The 17,058-nt window shown below is 39.8% G+C and overlaps 1 protein-coding gene across 2 annotated transcripts in view; it reads right to left on the bottom strand.

The window, feature by feature from the left end:
* Positions 1–515: 515 nt before the first annotated feature.
* Positions 516–17,058, bottom strand: part of mrc1a (mannose receptor, C type 1a) — a 19,917-nt gene continuing 3,374 nt past the window's right edge. Inside the window, exons 5-30 of one of the 2 annotated variants that reach the window (XM_012853184.3) lie at positions 16,900–17,013; positions 16,679–16,819; positions 16,404–16,583; positions 14,855–15,012; positions 14,664–14,780; positions 14,473–14,588; positions 14,160–14,308; positions 13,388–13,587; positions 13,183–13,298; positions 13,003–13,084; positions 12,758–12,902; positions 11,014–11,052; positions 9,462–9,625; positions 9,251–9,315; positions 9,035–9,135; positions 8,805–8,944; positions 8,549–8,651; positions 7,534–7,703; positions 6,937–7,042; positions 4,022–4,254; positions 3,777–3,939; positions 3,549–3,701; positions 3,355–3,471; positions 1,600–1,764; positions 1,489–1,521; positions 516–1,404 (exon numbers count right to left, since the gene is read on the bottom strand). In XM_012853184.3, the coding sequence (XP_012708638.2) occupies positions 1,163–1,404; positions 1,489–1,521; positions 1,600–1,764; positions 3,355–3,471; positions 3,549–3,701; positions 3,777–3,939; positions 4,022–4,254; positions 6,937–7,042; positions 7,534–7,703; positions 8,549–8,651; positions 8,805–8,944; positions 9,035–9,135; positions 9,251–9,315; positions 9,462–9,625; positions 11,014–11,052; positions 12,758–12,902; positions 13,003–13,084; positions 13,183–13,298; positions 13,388–13,587; positions 14,160–14,308; positions 14,473–14,588; positions 14,664–14,780; positions 14,855–15,012; positions 16,404–16,583; positions 16,679–16,819; positions 16,900–17,013 (3,512 nt within the window). In that variant the 3' untranslated portion in view covers positions 516–1,162. Of the gene's footprint in view, positions 1,405–1,488; positions 1,522–1,599; positions 1,765–3,354; positions 3,495–3,548; positions 3,702–3,776; positions 3,940–4,021; positions 4,255–6,936; positions 7,043–7,533; positions 7,704–8,548; positions 8,652–8,804; positions 8,945–9,034; positions 9,136–9,250; positions 9,316–9,461; positions 9,626–11,013; positions 11,053–12,757; positions 12,903–13,002; positions 13,085–13,182; positions 13,299–13,387; positions 13,588–14,159; positions 14,309–14,472; positions 14,589–14,663; positions 14,781–14,854; positions 15,013–16,403; positions 16,584–16,678; positions 16,820–16,899; positions 17,014–17,058 lie in introns of those variants that run through there. The other variant, XM_021310945.2, reaches the window with a different exon arrangement.

The raw sequence follows: 17,058 nt of genomic DNA, 5'->3' as shown, positions 1-17,058 counted from the left end.
GCCAACGCTGATTGGACGTTCGTTTGGTGAACGGCTCCAAATTTTCTTTAACGGAGAGTATCCAGACTGATCTGCGAGTGAAACCTTGAAAGCTCGCGAGATCAGGATGGTCTCACGAGGCTAGTTTGCTCCACTTGTGAAAGTAAAATCTGTCAAGCTCTATTTGGCATTAAGATATCAATTCTTATTGCCACATTGCTAGACAGGACACTGGGGAAAAAAAAGAAAAAAAAAAAAGAAAATGGATGGATGGATGGATTGCACAAGTGACATCCATTCACAGCATAACGCCAGAATGTATTGAACGCCTGAGAGTTATCCATACTTTCTCCAATGTTGGTAGAAGCAGTCCGTGTGCTCAAGTGCTGGATTTTACACACAGATGTGGTTATAGAAGTGATTGAAATACTTAAACTATATGTTTTAAAGGTAGCATGACCAGATCTCAAATAACCAAATGTGGGACAACAGGATGCTTGTGAGGGACAGTGCGGGACTCATAACGAACACTATGATGACATTATACATTTTAATTTAACACAGATGGCACATTACAATAATCAGTCTCTGCTCTTCCCGTTATTGCAAAACAGTGAATTATCACAACTCACAATTTTGTAAAAGGCATTGTTTAACTTTTTTGAAGGTTAATAAAACTGTTCTTTAGTCCTGTGACTGGCGACCTGTCCAGGATGTACCCCGCGTCCGTGCCCCTCTTCCATTAACCACGAGCGGCCTGGTGTGCAGCGCAGAAGGACACATGCGTAGCTCCTCCTATCACATCTGTTTTGTAAGAATCCATGATTTCATCTTTGAAGGAAGAACAGGAAGAAGTGCCTTCACCAGTTTACCTACTTGTGGTTCCGACGGTGCTGGTTACGTTTTAATTTGATACCATGATTGGCTAAAACCAACCTTTGGTAGGTGGGCACTAGGTGTCACTTCACCCAGTCACCATGTAGAGTTTCTCCTTTCCCCAAACAGGTTCGATGGGAGCAGTCCCAGATTGATAATGTGCAGAAATATGAACAAAAACCCAATAGAGTTGCTAGTATTATCTTTTAATTAGTGTTATCAAAGTTCTCAAGCCAGTTTTCTTATGAACTAAAGAGGATAAATTTAGGCATTATTTGTTATTTTGATGATTAGTCCTGGTGTTTCTTTATGCTTGTTCATTCTGCTCTATGTTGGCCACCAGGACTTTAGTGTCCACTGGCACTTGATTTGGATTGTTGAAGTATAACTTGTTGTCAAAGGTGCATTCCCCCATGGTGGGCATGGGTAACCGTATCCTTTTGCGGAATAGGAGAAAGGCGGCGAGTCCGACTATGGCTATGACAATCAGCACAATAGCCACTGTGATGCCCGCAGACCCTTGTGATGATGCTTCTTTGACGGGTTGAACTGCCAAAAAGAACCAGAAATTTGATCCAATAAACTACCGTAATTTGAACTATTTAATGGAATAAATAGTTCCACAGTACTTACCCACAAATTGAGGCTTTGATGTAGGTGGTACAACTGCAGAAATATAGCAAGAACCCAGTGTAAATGTCCTATAGGTCAGTTGGCGATAATAAAACAGCAAAGTTAACTTACCTTTAGGCATTTTGCAGATGTATGACTTGTATCTATTGCAGTTGTTGGTGCTCCACTGTCCACTGTCAGAATGGATGTCAACACATCCAGGAATGTCAGACTTTGACATTCCTGTTTTCCAATTGGTGTAGTCAACAACACTGTTATCGATCCACATCCACTTATCTGAAACAGAGAGACATTCCTCAGTTTACCAAAACTGCATGACCAGGAGGCTTTGAGCTAAGGAGTTTTTACTCTTCAGTAGGCCCAGACGTCCCTCTCCCCAGCCACTTGGACCAGATCCTCTGGGGGAATCCCAAGGCGTTCCCAGGCTAGCCGAGAGACATAGTCCCTCCAGCGTGTCCTGGGTCTTCCCCTGGGCTTCCTCCCAGTGGAATGTGCCCAGAACACCTCACCAGGGAGGTGTCCAGGAGGCATCCTAACCAGATGCCCGAGCCACCTCAACTGGCTCCTCTCGAACGTGGAGGAGCAGCGGCTCTACTCTGAGTCCTACCCGGATGACTGAGCTCCTCACCCTATCTCTAAGGGAGAGCCCAGACACACTACGGAGAAAACTCATTTCGCCGCTTGTATCCGGGATCTCGTTCTTTCGATCACGACGCTAAGCTCATGGCCATAGATGAGGGTAGGAACGTAGATCGACCGGTACATCGAGAGCTTTGCATCTTGGCTCAGCTCTCTTCACCACAATGGACCGGTACAGCGCCTGATTCACAGCAGACGCTGATCCTGTCGATCTCCTGCTCCATCTTCTCCTCATTCATGAACAAGATACTTGAACTCCTCCACTAGGGGCAGCACATCCTCCCCAACCCGGAGAAGGCAGTCTACCCTTTTCCGGCTCAAGACCATTGTCTTGGATTTGGAGGCACTGATCCTCATCCCGGCCATTTGACACTCGGCTGCGAACCGCACCAGTGAGAGCTGTAGATCACGCCCTGATGAAGCCAATAGAACCACATCATCCGCGAATAGCAGAGACAAAATCCTAAGGCCACCAAAACGGATCCCCTCAACACCTTGGCTGCACCTAGAAATTCTGTCCATAAAAGTTTTGAACAGAATCGGTGATAAATGCCAACCTTGTCGGAGTCCGATTCTCACTGGAAATGAAACTTACTGCCAGCAATGCGGACCAGGCTCTGACAACGGTTATACAGAGACCTAACAACCCTTCTTAGGGGGCCCGGTACTCCATACTCCCGGAGTACCCCCCACAGGACGCCTCAACGTGAGTTTTTACTAGTGTGTTGGCTTAAAGGGGCCATGACAACAAATAAAACATTTTCTGAGGTTTTGGGGGTATAATACGATCTGCTGTGTACTGATGAGGCTGTGCGAATGTCAAAAGTGAATAGGAAAGGACCTGCTCAGGGGCTGTCAGCTTTGTTGCTTTGATCAAAAATGGTCAGATCAGAAAACGGGTTGTCTTTCTACGTAATTCATATTCTCTGATCAGAGGACACCATCAAGCAAGCATCCTTCCCCCTTTCCTCCTCTCCCCTCCTCCCCACAGCTGATGCGCAAGCTGTGAGTTGCGCTGGCATGTCTGACTGCTCCACTTGAGAAAAGGAAGATGTTGTTTTTTTAAATGAAAATCTGTGGAGAATTTACTAATGCTGCAATATCAAGTAGATGGAGTAGTTCATACAGGGATGTCATGATACCTTTAAGTAGTTAATAGCAAAATATTAAGTTTGACATTAAGTTTTCAATGTCAAAAAAGTCTGTACTTAGCTCTTGAATGCTTACCATCATGGGACTTGAAGAGACCAATCCAGAAAGTTTTAGCCTCATCTTGAAGGACTTCAAGATTCTTCTGTATGAATGCACCCTCTAATGGATCCTGGATACTCACCAGAGAAGCACCTGGAAACCCCAAACACTTGTTGCTACAATTCATAACAAATAGATAAAGAAATGTGTAAAACATTTTCACAACTTACCCATTTTCAGACATTCAACTGAGGCATGGGCCCAGCTGTACACAACTGAGCTCGCAAAAGAATAGCAATGACCCCTAAAAGGTAGCCATGTTCTCTGCTTTTTTGACTCTGGACAGTTGCCAGGGAGTTGTGGTGGCTCAGTCGGTGGTATGTCTGAACAAGAGACAATGCCTTTCACTCTAGTCTTAATAGTAAATAGCGGAGAAGGTAATAGAGAGATTAGTTTACCTGGTGACTTTTTGCAGATGGAATAGTAGGTATTGGAGCATTGTGTTGTCTTCCATGAGTGGTCGACATCTATATACACACAGCCACTGTTTTTTGGCTCATTCTTGCCCCATTTAGTGTAAGAGAGAAGCCAGTTGTCGACCCACTTGAAGCGGCCGCCAGTCTGGAAGAAACATGATTGTTGGCATAGGTCTAGAAAGATTTTCATATATAATTTGAATGGAAACATTTAAAGGCAACTTTACCACATTGCTGTTGAGGCCGATCCAAACTGGCTCTTGTAAATTGGAAATCTGCAAGGTGATGAAAGCCTGCATTACAGGGTTCAGGATACTGGCCAGATCTGCATCATCTGCTTGGCATTGTCTCCGAGCCTCATCCCATCTCATCTTCTGGACCAATAGTTTGTAGGAGTCATTGCCAAGCTTGTTAAAGGTATTTGGTGAAACAGTGGTAGGTGGAACCACAATCTGGGAATCTGGGCAAACAGGACACACAAGTCAGTTATTAGCCCCATTTCCATTACGAGCCCCAGGATTTAAAACTCCACACTTTGGTTTCCCAGGGTAAACCAAAGTCTGGGGCTTTTAGGTCTGTTGTGTTTCCATTTGCTTTGCTAAGGGCAATTTATGTAAAACAACTTAATGACATATGGGGAAGTTGTAATGAAAAACTGCAGTACCACTCCAGTCTTGTGGATGGCGGTAGAAAAACAGCGGTCAAAGAGACCAAGGCAGAAAAGTTGTATCCATATCCTGCCACTCATGCTGCCACTAATCCGGACTCTGGAGAAACAGGATGGAGACCATGCAATGAATGCCGTTACATCTTCTTAGCCCCTTTTACACCGCCCCTACCCTATTTCTCACCGCAGGCTCCACCCTTTTCTTCTCCTGTTGCTATGAATAAATAAAAATAAAGCAGAGCTTATTTATGCCTGTGCAGCAGGGGGACCACAGTGGTGAGGTGGTCGTGACAGAAGTGTAGGGTAGACAAGACTGACCTGTGCTCTAAAGTTTGCCAAATGAAGGCAAACTTTAGAGCTTTATTAGTATAATTTTTCTTCAGCAATGGCGGGTACGATGAGGACGATTTTTAAGAACAGTACCACAGACTTTTCATTACAGCTAAATAATATATGTTATAGGATATATGTCCTGAGCAAGTCTCCTCTCTCTACTATGGAAGGAGGAAAGCAACCTGCTCCGCGCCCACACACAGACACACAAAACAGACAGTGTGGACTGATTAGCACTGAGACAAAACTTTGTGTCTTTTATCTTTTTTTCCCCATGGTTTATGGGTTGTAAATAGTAAAATAGTTCACAGTCCACCAACTTAGGTTTACATGAAAAGTCAGTCTTATGGAAATATGTGTTTTCTGTGCACAAGGAAATTGAAAGGGCTCTATTTGATCATTAGTACTGAAATATCTAATTATTCATGAACAAGACCTCAAAACTCGTGTCTTGTCAAAACAGTTTATAATTAACTTAAAACGCTGAAAACATCCAGACAAGATTTTCACACTTGATATCTGTTATATGCAGATATTGCCCACAAACTTAGTACACGCTTTACAGTGACTTTTTAGTCGCAACAAACAGATCCAGTCTGCGGGAAATCACAGATGGTCTGGGCAACTAAATGCTGCCGCAACGGGGTTTTCCTCCTATAATCTCCCCGGACAGACCAGGCTGTTAGCGGGTCTCTACAGCCCTGACAGTGGAGCTCTTAGAGCACCATTGTCAGGAAAGTGTAACTAATTTTTGTGGTGCGAGAGGAATTTACCCCCTCACTAACAGATGTAAACAGGCATCTGCTGGTTTTAAAGTAATTGAGTATTTGGGGAAAGGTTTATTTGTATTTGATGTAACTTTATGAACTTGTTTTGTTGTTCTCACCATTTTTTTTCTTTGAGGTCACCTGGTCAAGTGTTGCCATGGAAGAGCGCCCATGAGTAGTACTAATAAGGACCTCGTGTTGTCAATCAGCCTCATGAAGGAAAATCCATTTTGATTGAGATGGAGGGGAGATGTTTTGGTTTTTGTCTAGGATTTGGAGTATTGTTTTGATTTGTTGAAGTTGAATGTAAATTGTTTTTTTTTTGTTTTTTCCTCTAGAGGTTTTAATTTAGTTTGTTACCTAAATATAAATTGTAATTGTTGTAAAGGTTTTCACCCCTGTTTCTTTTTAGTTGGTACAAGCTGGTGCTTTAAAAGCTGGGTTGTTGCAATATGGGAGAGTCTGTTTTTTCTGTTTGTCCTGCACTGTTGGAGAAAGTGGAATCCCTGCTCCTCTGCTGTATAATGTAAGGTCTGCCTTTTCAATTTTTTTTTTTTTGCAAATATCCATAAAAAAGAAACGGAGCTCTACAATTTTTGGACTCAGTCTGAATTTTTTTTTTCCCTTTTTGTGTGTTTTCTGCACTATACCGGTCATTTTGAAGTCCCTAAGGTTTTTGCTTTGGCATGCAAATCCTTACATGGTGACTCTCTAATCACTCTCTAATCACCTGACAGTTTTGGGCAGAGCAGTGCGCTCTAAACAAAAATAGTTAGTGTCTCCAGTGGGGAAATAATAATGATCTCAAATTAACAAGGGTTGACTTCATGTATTATGAAAGTCAATCCAGGCCAATTGGTATTCCGAGGTGAGTGAATCTCCATCGGTGCAGATAGAACGTCTGTAGTGTTGCATTAGATGTAGTATTACAGTAATAGGGTGATTTGTGCAACACTTGAGTGCTTTTCATAGCAATGCCATAATGTGAGGTAAACGTTATCTTTAAATTATATATTCATATTATGTAATAAATGAATTGGATAGCTGCATATAAGATGCATTGCAAAGCTATGCTGGTACAACGTTTACGTGAAGCCACATTTTTACATACCATTTAAATGCAAAGTAGACATTTATTGGGTCATTTATTTTCACCTTGATTTATTTTTCTTTACTAAACTTGATAAAATGACTTGACTATTTCTGCTTAGAAATTCTGATGAAATTCCAGTAAACGTCCTAATTTTGACATACAGGTTTTTTTTTTTTTTTGATAAAGCCAGAATGTTAAATATAGTGATTTGTTTTTCCCCATTTCATTAAATCTTTATTTAGCTTATTTTTATTTCTTCTTGGTAAGACATACATTACTCACCAAAATTTTTTTTGCAGACAAAGCCTCGTTTTGCGCCACAGTCCTCCACCTTCCACTGCCCTTTCATTTTAAGGCTGCTACCAACCGTGATCACACAGTCAAAGTCCTGTCAAGAAGAAAAAGGTAAATAACTTGCCTTTTCTTTTCAAAATTTGCAAACAATATATTTTGCTTTATTTATTTAACCTAATGAATTAATAGTTTTAAAAGCCATATTATACTTTTATTATGAAGCACAGGGTATGAAACACAACCTGTATCTGTGGTCTACCACTAATATTCATATCCATTTTGGTATTCTAATTATTATTACCATTTTTATATTGGATGGCTGTGTTAATTAAGGACTAATTGAATTAATGTGAAAAAATGTTTTTTTTGGTCAAGTAAAAAAGAAAAAAATACTTGAATAAGATGTATAGATTCCAGGTTTTACTACAAACATAACAGACTGTTATGACAGATTGCAATGGAAAAATGAATGACTAAATAACTACAAAGCACCTTTATTCTTTAAAGAAGCCAGTGTTAAAGTAAATTCAGCTGCCAATAAGTTGTTTGCATGAGAGGCTAGCATTTTAATAAGGTTGTAAAAACCTCGTTCTGAAAGTAGCTTCTATCAGGTACTGATGTAGGGTGCCCCTTAGCCCAGTTGGTAAATGAAATGGATTTGCCATCTGTCCACAAAAAGTGCATCTCCCAGTTGACGTCATTCATGCCAATCCACAGATCATCCTTTTGGCTCTGCAGCTGTGTTGTGAGAAATGCTGGAAAGGAAGAACCCAAAATTCTGAAATTCACTGAAATGTGAGTGCAAAAACTCAAAAGACTGCCGGTCAAGAACGGTCAGAGCCCAGAAATAGCACAAAGCTATTTTTGGGTTCTACTTGTGTGTAAATCTGACATTTGAATTCTACAACTAAGCACAGAAGCAGAAACTAAAATAACGCTGACAGTAATTTCTCTTCGCAAACACAGTTTTCCACCATGAATGAGGCAATATGAGTGCATCTGTAGGAAAGCTTACTCATATTTAACTGAGCACAGCAAACAGTAATGCAGCATTTCCAAATACAACAGGTGTTTGCACTATTTAAAATGTGTGAAAGGAATACCATGTGCTGAAAGCTGGTCGTAATTTGGTCCAGGAGAAAAAAAAGTGATCTGCTGAATTGACTATTGTCTTACAAATTGTATAGTCTTACAAATATATCTTATAATAAAATACATTTAGCAAATTTAGTTTAAAATCATCTCCTGGCTTTTTAATTTCAATAAAATGACAAGTTAACATGACATATTTGTATAGACAATTTTTAATAATTTGCCAGATAATTTTATAGATCCAAATGGGCAATTCTTTTGTAGCCTCCCAATTTATACGTTAACCTCTAACAAGCATCCACTAACCAAAATCATGAATTAAATGAAGGACAATGCAACATAAGTAAAACGAGAGATAAAAACACAGAAAAACTATTCCATACACAAAAACAAAATGCCTGCAACTATCCATGTTTACATAGCTGCATGCATTATAGTGCAATCTCCTTTGTAAAGCAAATAGAACCTTTCCCCCCATTAGTGCTTATGAGACAGTATAGATGCTGACCTTGCTCTTTCTCACTTGTGATGGACACCAGATTTCCTCCCTGTTTGTAGCAGTGGGTTCTGGCATCCTGCCAGCTTTTCTTGTCCCCAAACAATTTGTAGCACTGAATTTAGAAGATACATTTTATTTGCAGGTGTCACGTGCAACATGTTGAGATAGCAGAATTTACTGGGACACTACAGTGAGGGATCTGAATGTGTGCAAAACATATGCCAATTTTGTCGCAGTTGTTTTTGCATTGTGCACTACTAATTACCTTTCCTTTAAAGGTAAGCCACTCTGGTGCACATCCTCCTCTGGGAGGGGTGGTTGGTGCCATTGTTGTATTTACAAAACTGCTGCTTCTCTCACAAATAGAAGGCAGCTCAGAACCACAGTTAATGTCATTCCAATATCCTACATGTACAGAAATGGCAAAGCAAGGTTAACAACAGTAAGTAATCAAAGATTACCTTAACCAAACAGGTTAATCGGACTCAGACTCACCCATGCTTTTATAAATTGTTACACAATTTTCATCATTGTTGGCGAAATTTGGCTCATTGTTTTCCCACGCAGTAAAAGTTACTGGCGTTCCATCTAGCCAGCTAAAAACAGGAGATAACATCAGAAAGTATATCATTTAGAAAGACTTATTGACAAAAAGCCATCAAATTGTTCAACCTTTCTATCAAATGACTCAAATAAATTAGTTGCATTTACCTAAATGATTTATCCAAGTTCACAACCAAGCCAATGTAGTATTGTGTTTCAGAGTCCCTTGCTATCTGTGTGAACATGAACATAAGAGAAACTTTACATAATCCGAAGCCCATTGTTCACCACTTGTAGCAGCAGACTCGGGTATCTAATTAAATGCTGCATTGCGGCCATTTTGACCTTGCCTGTTTGGCAAATAAAATGTATTTCTCACTTGCTTCCAGAGGAACTTCCGCTCACTTTCGGCTGTTATGACCGCAAGTTCACCAAAGTTCTTTTTACAGTAATCTCTTGCAGCTTCCATTGATAACTTGTCTTTGTTTATGTAGTAATAGCTGTCATTGTATATGAGCCACCCATCTTCTGTGGTGTTGACGGCTGCAAAGAGAACAAACAACTTTTAGTAGTCTGCAGTCTCAGCTCGTGTCTTAAGCTTTTTGTTTGTTCCATAGTATTCCTAGTCCATGGGCCAGCAGGAATGCATCTTCAAATCCTAACAATAAAAGATTATTAAGTATGTGGTCCTTATCCCACTGAATAATTGAGTGTTGTTAAATATGACCCTGGATGAAAGCTGATTAAGCCCTGCTGCTAGACATTATTTAAGAAAATCACACAACCACATTTGCTTATATCCATGTATGTATGTATGTATGTATGTATGTATGTATGTATGTATGTATGTATGTATGTATGTATGTATGTATGTAGGGGTCTCAACCTCCACTCCTCAAGGGTCAGCATCTGCAACTATAATCCGCAAGAACAAGGGAATTTGTTATTTGCTTGAGGTGGCAAGAATAGAAATAGAAGTTCTTGATATAGTTTTTATATTTGAACTTATAGGTCCCTCCCACTGCAGTGTTTATCAGCAGGGTAACCAGACACACGTCACATTTGTTACCAATCACACAACACTTGTCAGACACTGCTTAAGAAAAACGTGACCCAGAATGTGTCAAGAACAAGCTGCCCTTCTCCCAAACCAGAGCTGCAAGAACAGATTGATGTCACCTTGATCTTGCAGCCCTGTCAGAAAGGTGCAGAGTATGTATAGGACTTTGGATGGGTAACTCTTGATCAATCAATCAATCAATCAATCAATCAATCAATCAATCAATCAATCAATCAATCAATCAATCAATCAATCAATCAATCCATTAACTGGAACCTGTTAAGTCAGACTACAAACTGAGGAGGAAATTCAGCTCTTTGATTTAGGAGTGTTGGATCAGGGACACATGCAAATGTTGCAGGACACTGGTCCTCAAAGACTGGCATTTGAGACCCCTGGTTTTAAATCACGTTTTAGTGCACAATGTCTTAAAAATCTCTAAAACCATGCAGCTCAGGCTCAGGAGCATGTAAGCCACTTAACACTTAAACACTAAGACTTCTATTACCTTGAATTGTTTTTTTAAAAAAAGTCTTGCAAATCCCAAGTTATCTGAGTGTGATACTGTTTTGGCCAGTTGCTAAATGCTAATGCAATGTTAGCATGCTTTTCCGCTCAGATCATTGTGTATTGTGGAACTATTACCAAACTGTACTGTTACTCTGACTGATGTAGTCTGCTGTAGCCTTTGAAGAATGTACTATATCACAATGATTTCCTAGTGCGCCATATACATAGCAGCACTAACATTTAAGTTGATGGCTGGTAATTCTATCCTTAATGTTTCTGCTTGTTTCTTGCTTCTTTTGTCTTTTATACATCTTTGGAAATTGGGCTTGATTGATTGAAATGTCATGATGTTGAAACCTACCTTCAACAACAATGGCGGGCTCAGGTTTTGGGGTCACACCTAAAAGTAGAAACATATTAATTACATCAGTAATCGCAAATAATAATTAAGAATATTAACTACAATGCTAAAAGAAATGTAAGTCATAAAAAATATGGGGTTTTAGTATTATGATTATAAGGAAGGAATCATGGTAGCAGTGTTGGCTTTAGCAAAATACAATGCAGGAGGAATGATGCTTTTTTTATGAAGTCTCAGACTACGACAACTTAGACTTGCACCTGCAAGAGGTTCAGTCCTGCTTATTTGAGCCAAAATATGACTCTGATGGTCCTCAAGCCATGGTTGATGTTATCATGGATGTCGATTATGAACTAAATGGGGACACTGATAAGCATCATCTTCAGAATCTTAAATTGTATGAATCTAGTTATACACCTCACAGAAGTTTTCCATCTTATTCCAGACATATTTGGCTTTCAAAACGTTGGATTTACTGGGATCGCCTCAACTGGTTATATGACCTGCCAGCAGAGCAGTAAAACAGATGACAGACACACAAATCCAATGTTAACTACATTTAATGCGCTACAAAACCCCAAATAGCATAGAGGACTTAACTTTGTGGCTCTTGAGGAACTTAATAGGGAGCTGCATACAGAATGTTGACACACCACAGCACACATCGGTCTCTATGTTGTAATCAGGGACCTGAGTTGGATGATGTTTCATCTGGAGGAATGTTGGGGCTGACTGGACCCATCGCAAGTCTGGATGCCGATCATCCTTGGGAGTTGTGGGGGATGATGCAGCAGTTTTGCGGTCCCCATCGTTCCCATCAGGCTAAATAGTTGGTACTTTGAAAATCAAACCAGGCCATTTCAGTCTGCCCTGGTCTTCTTCATGAGCTACTATCATGTGTCTGTTTTTTGTTTGTTTGTTTGTTTTTTACAAATTGTTCAAAAACCTGTCCAGTGAGCTTACATGCAGCTCAAGGTTTTAAATGCAACCATTCTGAATACAAGTCTTCTGTAACCCCCAGTCGGTCGAGGCAGATGACCGTTCATACTGAGCCCGGTTCTGCCGGAGGTCTTTCCTTCCCGCTAATGGGTGGTTTTTCTTTCCTCTGTCGCTTCATGCTTGCTCAGTATGAGGGATTGCTGCAAAGCCATGTACAATGCAGACGACTCTCCCTGTAGCTCTACGCTTCTCCAGGAGTGAATGCTGCTTGTCGGGACTTTGAAGCAATCAACTGGTTCCCTTATATAGGAAATTTTTGACCAATCTGTATAATATGATTGATTTTGACTTTGTAAAGTGCCTCGAGATGACATGTTTCATGAATTGGCGCTAAATTAAAAAAAAAATTGAAAGTCAATCTGTCTGAAGAATAATTGTGAGTGACAACACAGAGAAAAACACAAATACTCGTAATTTGATCTTATTAGCTGTATTTAGCAGAGGTTTGTTCTGTGACGTCTCTGAGCGAGGTGCACAAAATAAAGAAGTTTTATCCAGTTAAATTGAGCTTTACAGCAACATAAATAAATAAAAAACCTATGTATTTTGTTTGAGAGCAAACGTTTTCAAGAATTTAGAATGAAGAATCTTTATTGTCATTATGTGCTACCAATGAAATTTTGGTGAGACATGATATAATCTTTTCAAATCTATATTATGCCTGATTGGTTTAAAACTAAGTGTGTTGAAGCTTAAAGCTTTTTGATTTGTCCTTGTCTCTCATCGTGAATCGTTTGGGTTTTACCTTTGCGTATCTGGCAGATCCAGTTGTTATAGAAATCACAGTACCGATCGTTCCAGTGCCGTCCGTAGTAAAACGAAGCTTCTGCACAGTGTTCGTTGTCATTGTGGTTATTTGGTTCTCCAAAGCCCCAGTTCTCAAAATTGAACTAGATTTGAACAGTTTTTTGGAAAAATGAATTATTAGAATTCAGAATATCTTAATATATATTAATATATTACTTTTGCTGCAAACACTGCATGTCTTACAGGTGAGCCATCACTCCACTTAAATCCTTCTTTGGTACCCATGAGTCTTAGACCTATCCACACTGGATCAGCACTAGAAAACCTTTAGGAAAATTGAAAACACATCATTACTAAGGATCATTTAAAATGGCAAATATAGTAAGCTCCTACATGCACTGGTGCTAGTGGAGGTAAACATACTTCGAATTCTCCAAGTCCCTCATGCTGTGTATGCTTAACAGGTCTCCACCGATGGCCTTGCAGAAGTCCTGTGCTTCTTGCCAAGTCTTCTTATGCTCTTGCATTTTCTTGTAAACCTTTGTAATGTGTAAAATATATAAACATAGTACCATAATATTATTTGAAAACAACAATTTCAGACATTTCTTAAATGACTTCTTCTTACTTTAAAGCAGACATCCCTTTTTGCTACAGGGGTCCATCCAGAGGCACAGCTCAACTCTGGGGTAGTCGGGGGAATTGTTGTCGTAAGCACACCCTCTGCCTTCTTTTTGCAAATATACTTCTCTTTGTTGCTGCAGCTGACAACGTCCCATAAACCGGCATAAGTCCCAGTTGTCATGGCAACACAGCCCTGTTTTCTGTCTTTTGTTGAACACAGCAAAAAAAATGAAATAAAAGATATTTATTTCACAGCTCCAACAAAGAAAAATACATAGAATAAATAATAGAATTTAATATTCTCTGTCATGTAGAATCATATTGAGCATTTAACCAGAACACTATATCTCATTAAAGACTGCCCAGATATCTTCAAATTTTTCATTATGTTTAGTGAAAACTGACAATGGAGCTCATCTACCTCATGGTGCCTACGTAGTTGAGTGCTGAGCTCTAACCTTGGAAAACCAATTAGTTCTGTATTTTCTCTATCAAATTGGTGGATTTCCCAACCCATACACTCATTTACGTAATGGACTTAGTGAGTGTAAAGGACTTGGTCACACTGCGAGACACATACATGTAAAGCTATGCGTCATCTGCATACATTGTAGCATTTCATAATACGCATATGGAATGAAATGACACAAAGTATATATTTTAATATAACAAACATGAACCAATAGCACAACACCTCACAACAAATAAACCAAACTGTCTTCTGAGCAAACAAACTTTAAACGCAAAGGTGAAGTGCTAAAAAATATTGGCTTTACCTGGCATCCCTACATTGAAATTTGTAAAGGTAACCTTTCTTCTTGTTGTCCACGTGAAAGTGTTCTTGTCCTCTCTGTTGGACAAACCTGTCCAAAAATACTTTTCTGGTCTCAGTCCCACTAAACTGATGAGAAAAGCATTCTCATATCTGTTTGAAAAAGCAAGAGTTGATGATTATTTCAGCACTAAGCATTGCCTTTATCATATTTCAATCTCTGTTCAGAATCTGCAGGATCTGGATTCCATGTTGAGCTGTACCTTATAATTGCATTGCTTATAAAATAATTAAGTTGCAAGATAAACGATTCATACCTGTCAGCGACATCCAAAAGGTTAGCACCACCTTCCAAACAGGCCCTCTTTGCGTCTTCAAAAGTTTTTTTTTCACCTCCAATCTCATAGCAATAACTGCCAAACCTAGTGGAACCCTACAGAACAAGAAGGCTTATTGCATTGAACTGGATGAATTCTGCATTTTATTACCTGGACAGCCCACCACTTACAAGCTTGCATCCTGGGTTGACTTCCTCTTGGGTACCTTCGGCGGGTGTTGTAGAAGCTGTCTTCTTGCAAATGTACCCGTACGTTTTCTCACACATGTGATCCGCCCACTTTCCGTCCTGCACGGCAAACGTGGACACAGTTGGAGCATGCTCAATAACTACCTTTAAAATAGGACAGTAACAGATGTTACCTTTCCTCGGATGAGGACACAGTCCTCCTGGAGGTTGGTAGCATGAGACGGCTCACCGCTCTGCCAGTTGGTGAAGGTCACATGAGAGTGATCAGACCATTCAAACAGCAGTTGGTTCCTCTGATCATTCAAGCCAATCCAGAGCACATCAGTTGGTACTGAGGTGTAAAATAAAGAGTTGCACGTGAATGGAAAACTTTTTAGATAAGCGTTTGCATCTTTGGTTTGCCTAAATTACAATAATAACTCATCTGGCCTTGTTTTTTTTGACAGATCCACTTGTTTTAAACGTATTATTTTACAAGCATGTTTTAGTGAATTGCTTTTACTGCCTTATAAAGATCAGAAAATCTGATTTCTTCAATCAATACTAAATACTTTTCAAACACATATTGATATATAAAGATATTTATGCAGAGATCTTTTAATATTTTCCATTAAACAAGATTTTTGTCGACCTGTCCAGAGTATACCCCGCCTCTCGCCCATTGAGAGCTGGAGATAGGCACCAGCACCCCTCACGACCCCATGAGGGATTGACGTGTTAGAAAATGGATGGATGGATGAACATTTTTGAATGCTTAAAAAAAGTAAAGAATACATTAAATAATTGTTAGGATTTCAAATAACTGTTGTACCAAAAAGGAAGTGGAACAAATGTCTTTAAATTAGAGGAAGAATTTTTTTCAGCATCTTTCAGGAGGAGACTATACTGCTTCTATCAGATTAGTTTATCTTTATACAACCAAAAAGAGCATAACTGTGTAAAGAGAGTTTAAAAAGTAGCTCATAAGTTTGTAATCTTTTAGTCAAGCTAAGCTGAAGACTCTCCCACTCAGAAGAAAGTATATTTTAGCTTCCCAGAACCAAAGCATTGAATGCATGCTTTGGATTATTTCAGTTTGTTCTCTAACTAATCTGATTACTTTAGACAGGGCTACTTTAGTCTTTCAGTTCAAGTTTGGGAATCTTTAATATTCCTTAGGGACAAAGGATTGCACAGCTAGTAGTAAAACACAAAACATGTAACAAAACAACATACACAACAGAATCGGGCAACGGATGTCGGCCTGTCGTTCGGGTATTGATCCTGGTTCACAATTTCAACATTTCTCACAGATAGGATGGCAGACCCGGTTTTCCTAACATCAATGACTATGTCCATTTCCATTTATCTTTAAGAAGGAAGACTGTCACCACTAAGTGAAGTCTCAAACCACTGGCCTGTGGTCAAGATCGTCGCTACCGAGAACATACAAAATAACAGAATCATCTGCAAACTTTAAAACGGGACAATGAACAGGCTGTCTGCGACAATATGAAATAAATAAGATGGGCATAAGCATGCAGCCCTGGGAAATCAGGGAAATCACAAAGAAGCTGGTTGACTTTCACTGATGTAAATCTTAATGTTAAACGGTCCATCAGCCAAGAGATGAGGCCAGAGTGTATGCCATAAAAACACAGTAATCTCAGATTAAAATATGGGGTTGAATGCAGCTAAAGGCAAATGTAAAATCTAGAGTTATTCATGGAAATCCTCACTTACAATATCCAGACTGTGACATAATGAAGCTCTGCTCCTCTATGTTGTGGATGCTGGCCAAGTCTGCTCCCTCTTTGCGGCATGCAGCCAACGCTTCCATCCACATCTTCTTAATCCTCTCCAGGTAATAACATTTTCCTCCATAAGGCACCCAGTGACTCGGGCAGAAGCTGGGCCCTTTGCCTGTTAACAAAGCAGAAACACAGCTAAGATCACAATAACGCAGGTGAATTGCACTAAAAGGGATTAACTTGAAGTATGTTCTGTGAAGGCTTTACTCGGGGGTGGAGGCAGACTGGTGGAGTTCCCTTTGCGGCAAATGTAGCCAAGTTTTTTGTTGCAGGCACTGCTTTCCCATTTTGATGCTTTTCCAGCATTCAGAGCCGCACAGGTGAGCCCAGGGGTCGAAGATGGATGACCTGGGGAATTCGACGGTAATTAAAACCTCTTTTGCTTCAATTTTAACAAGTTTGTTGTATAATATTATTTTGTCTCTAACCTGGGGCCCAATTTAGATATCTGAATGGGTTTCCATTGCTCCACTGCCATCCACTCTCAATGTCCATGCTGTTCAGTCCAATCCACAGCAATGTTCCCAAATGATTTGTCAGCCCTTTGTCGACATGTGCATTGAAGAATTGCTGAATTTAAGCAAAAT

This window comes from Fundulus heteroclitus, chromosome 21, assembly GCF_011125445.2.
Source record: "Fundulus heteroclitus isolate FHET01 chromosome 21, MU-UCD_Fhet_4.1, whole genome shotgun sequence".
In the NCBI taxonomy this organism is placed as follows: domain Eukaryota; kingdom Metazoa; phylum Chordata; class Actinopteri; order Cyprinodontiformes; family Fundulidae; genus Fundulus; species Fundulus heteroclitus.
This window is presented reverse-complemented; position numbering and strand designations above follow the sequence as displayed.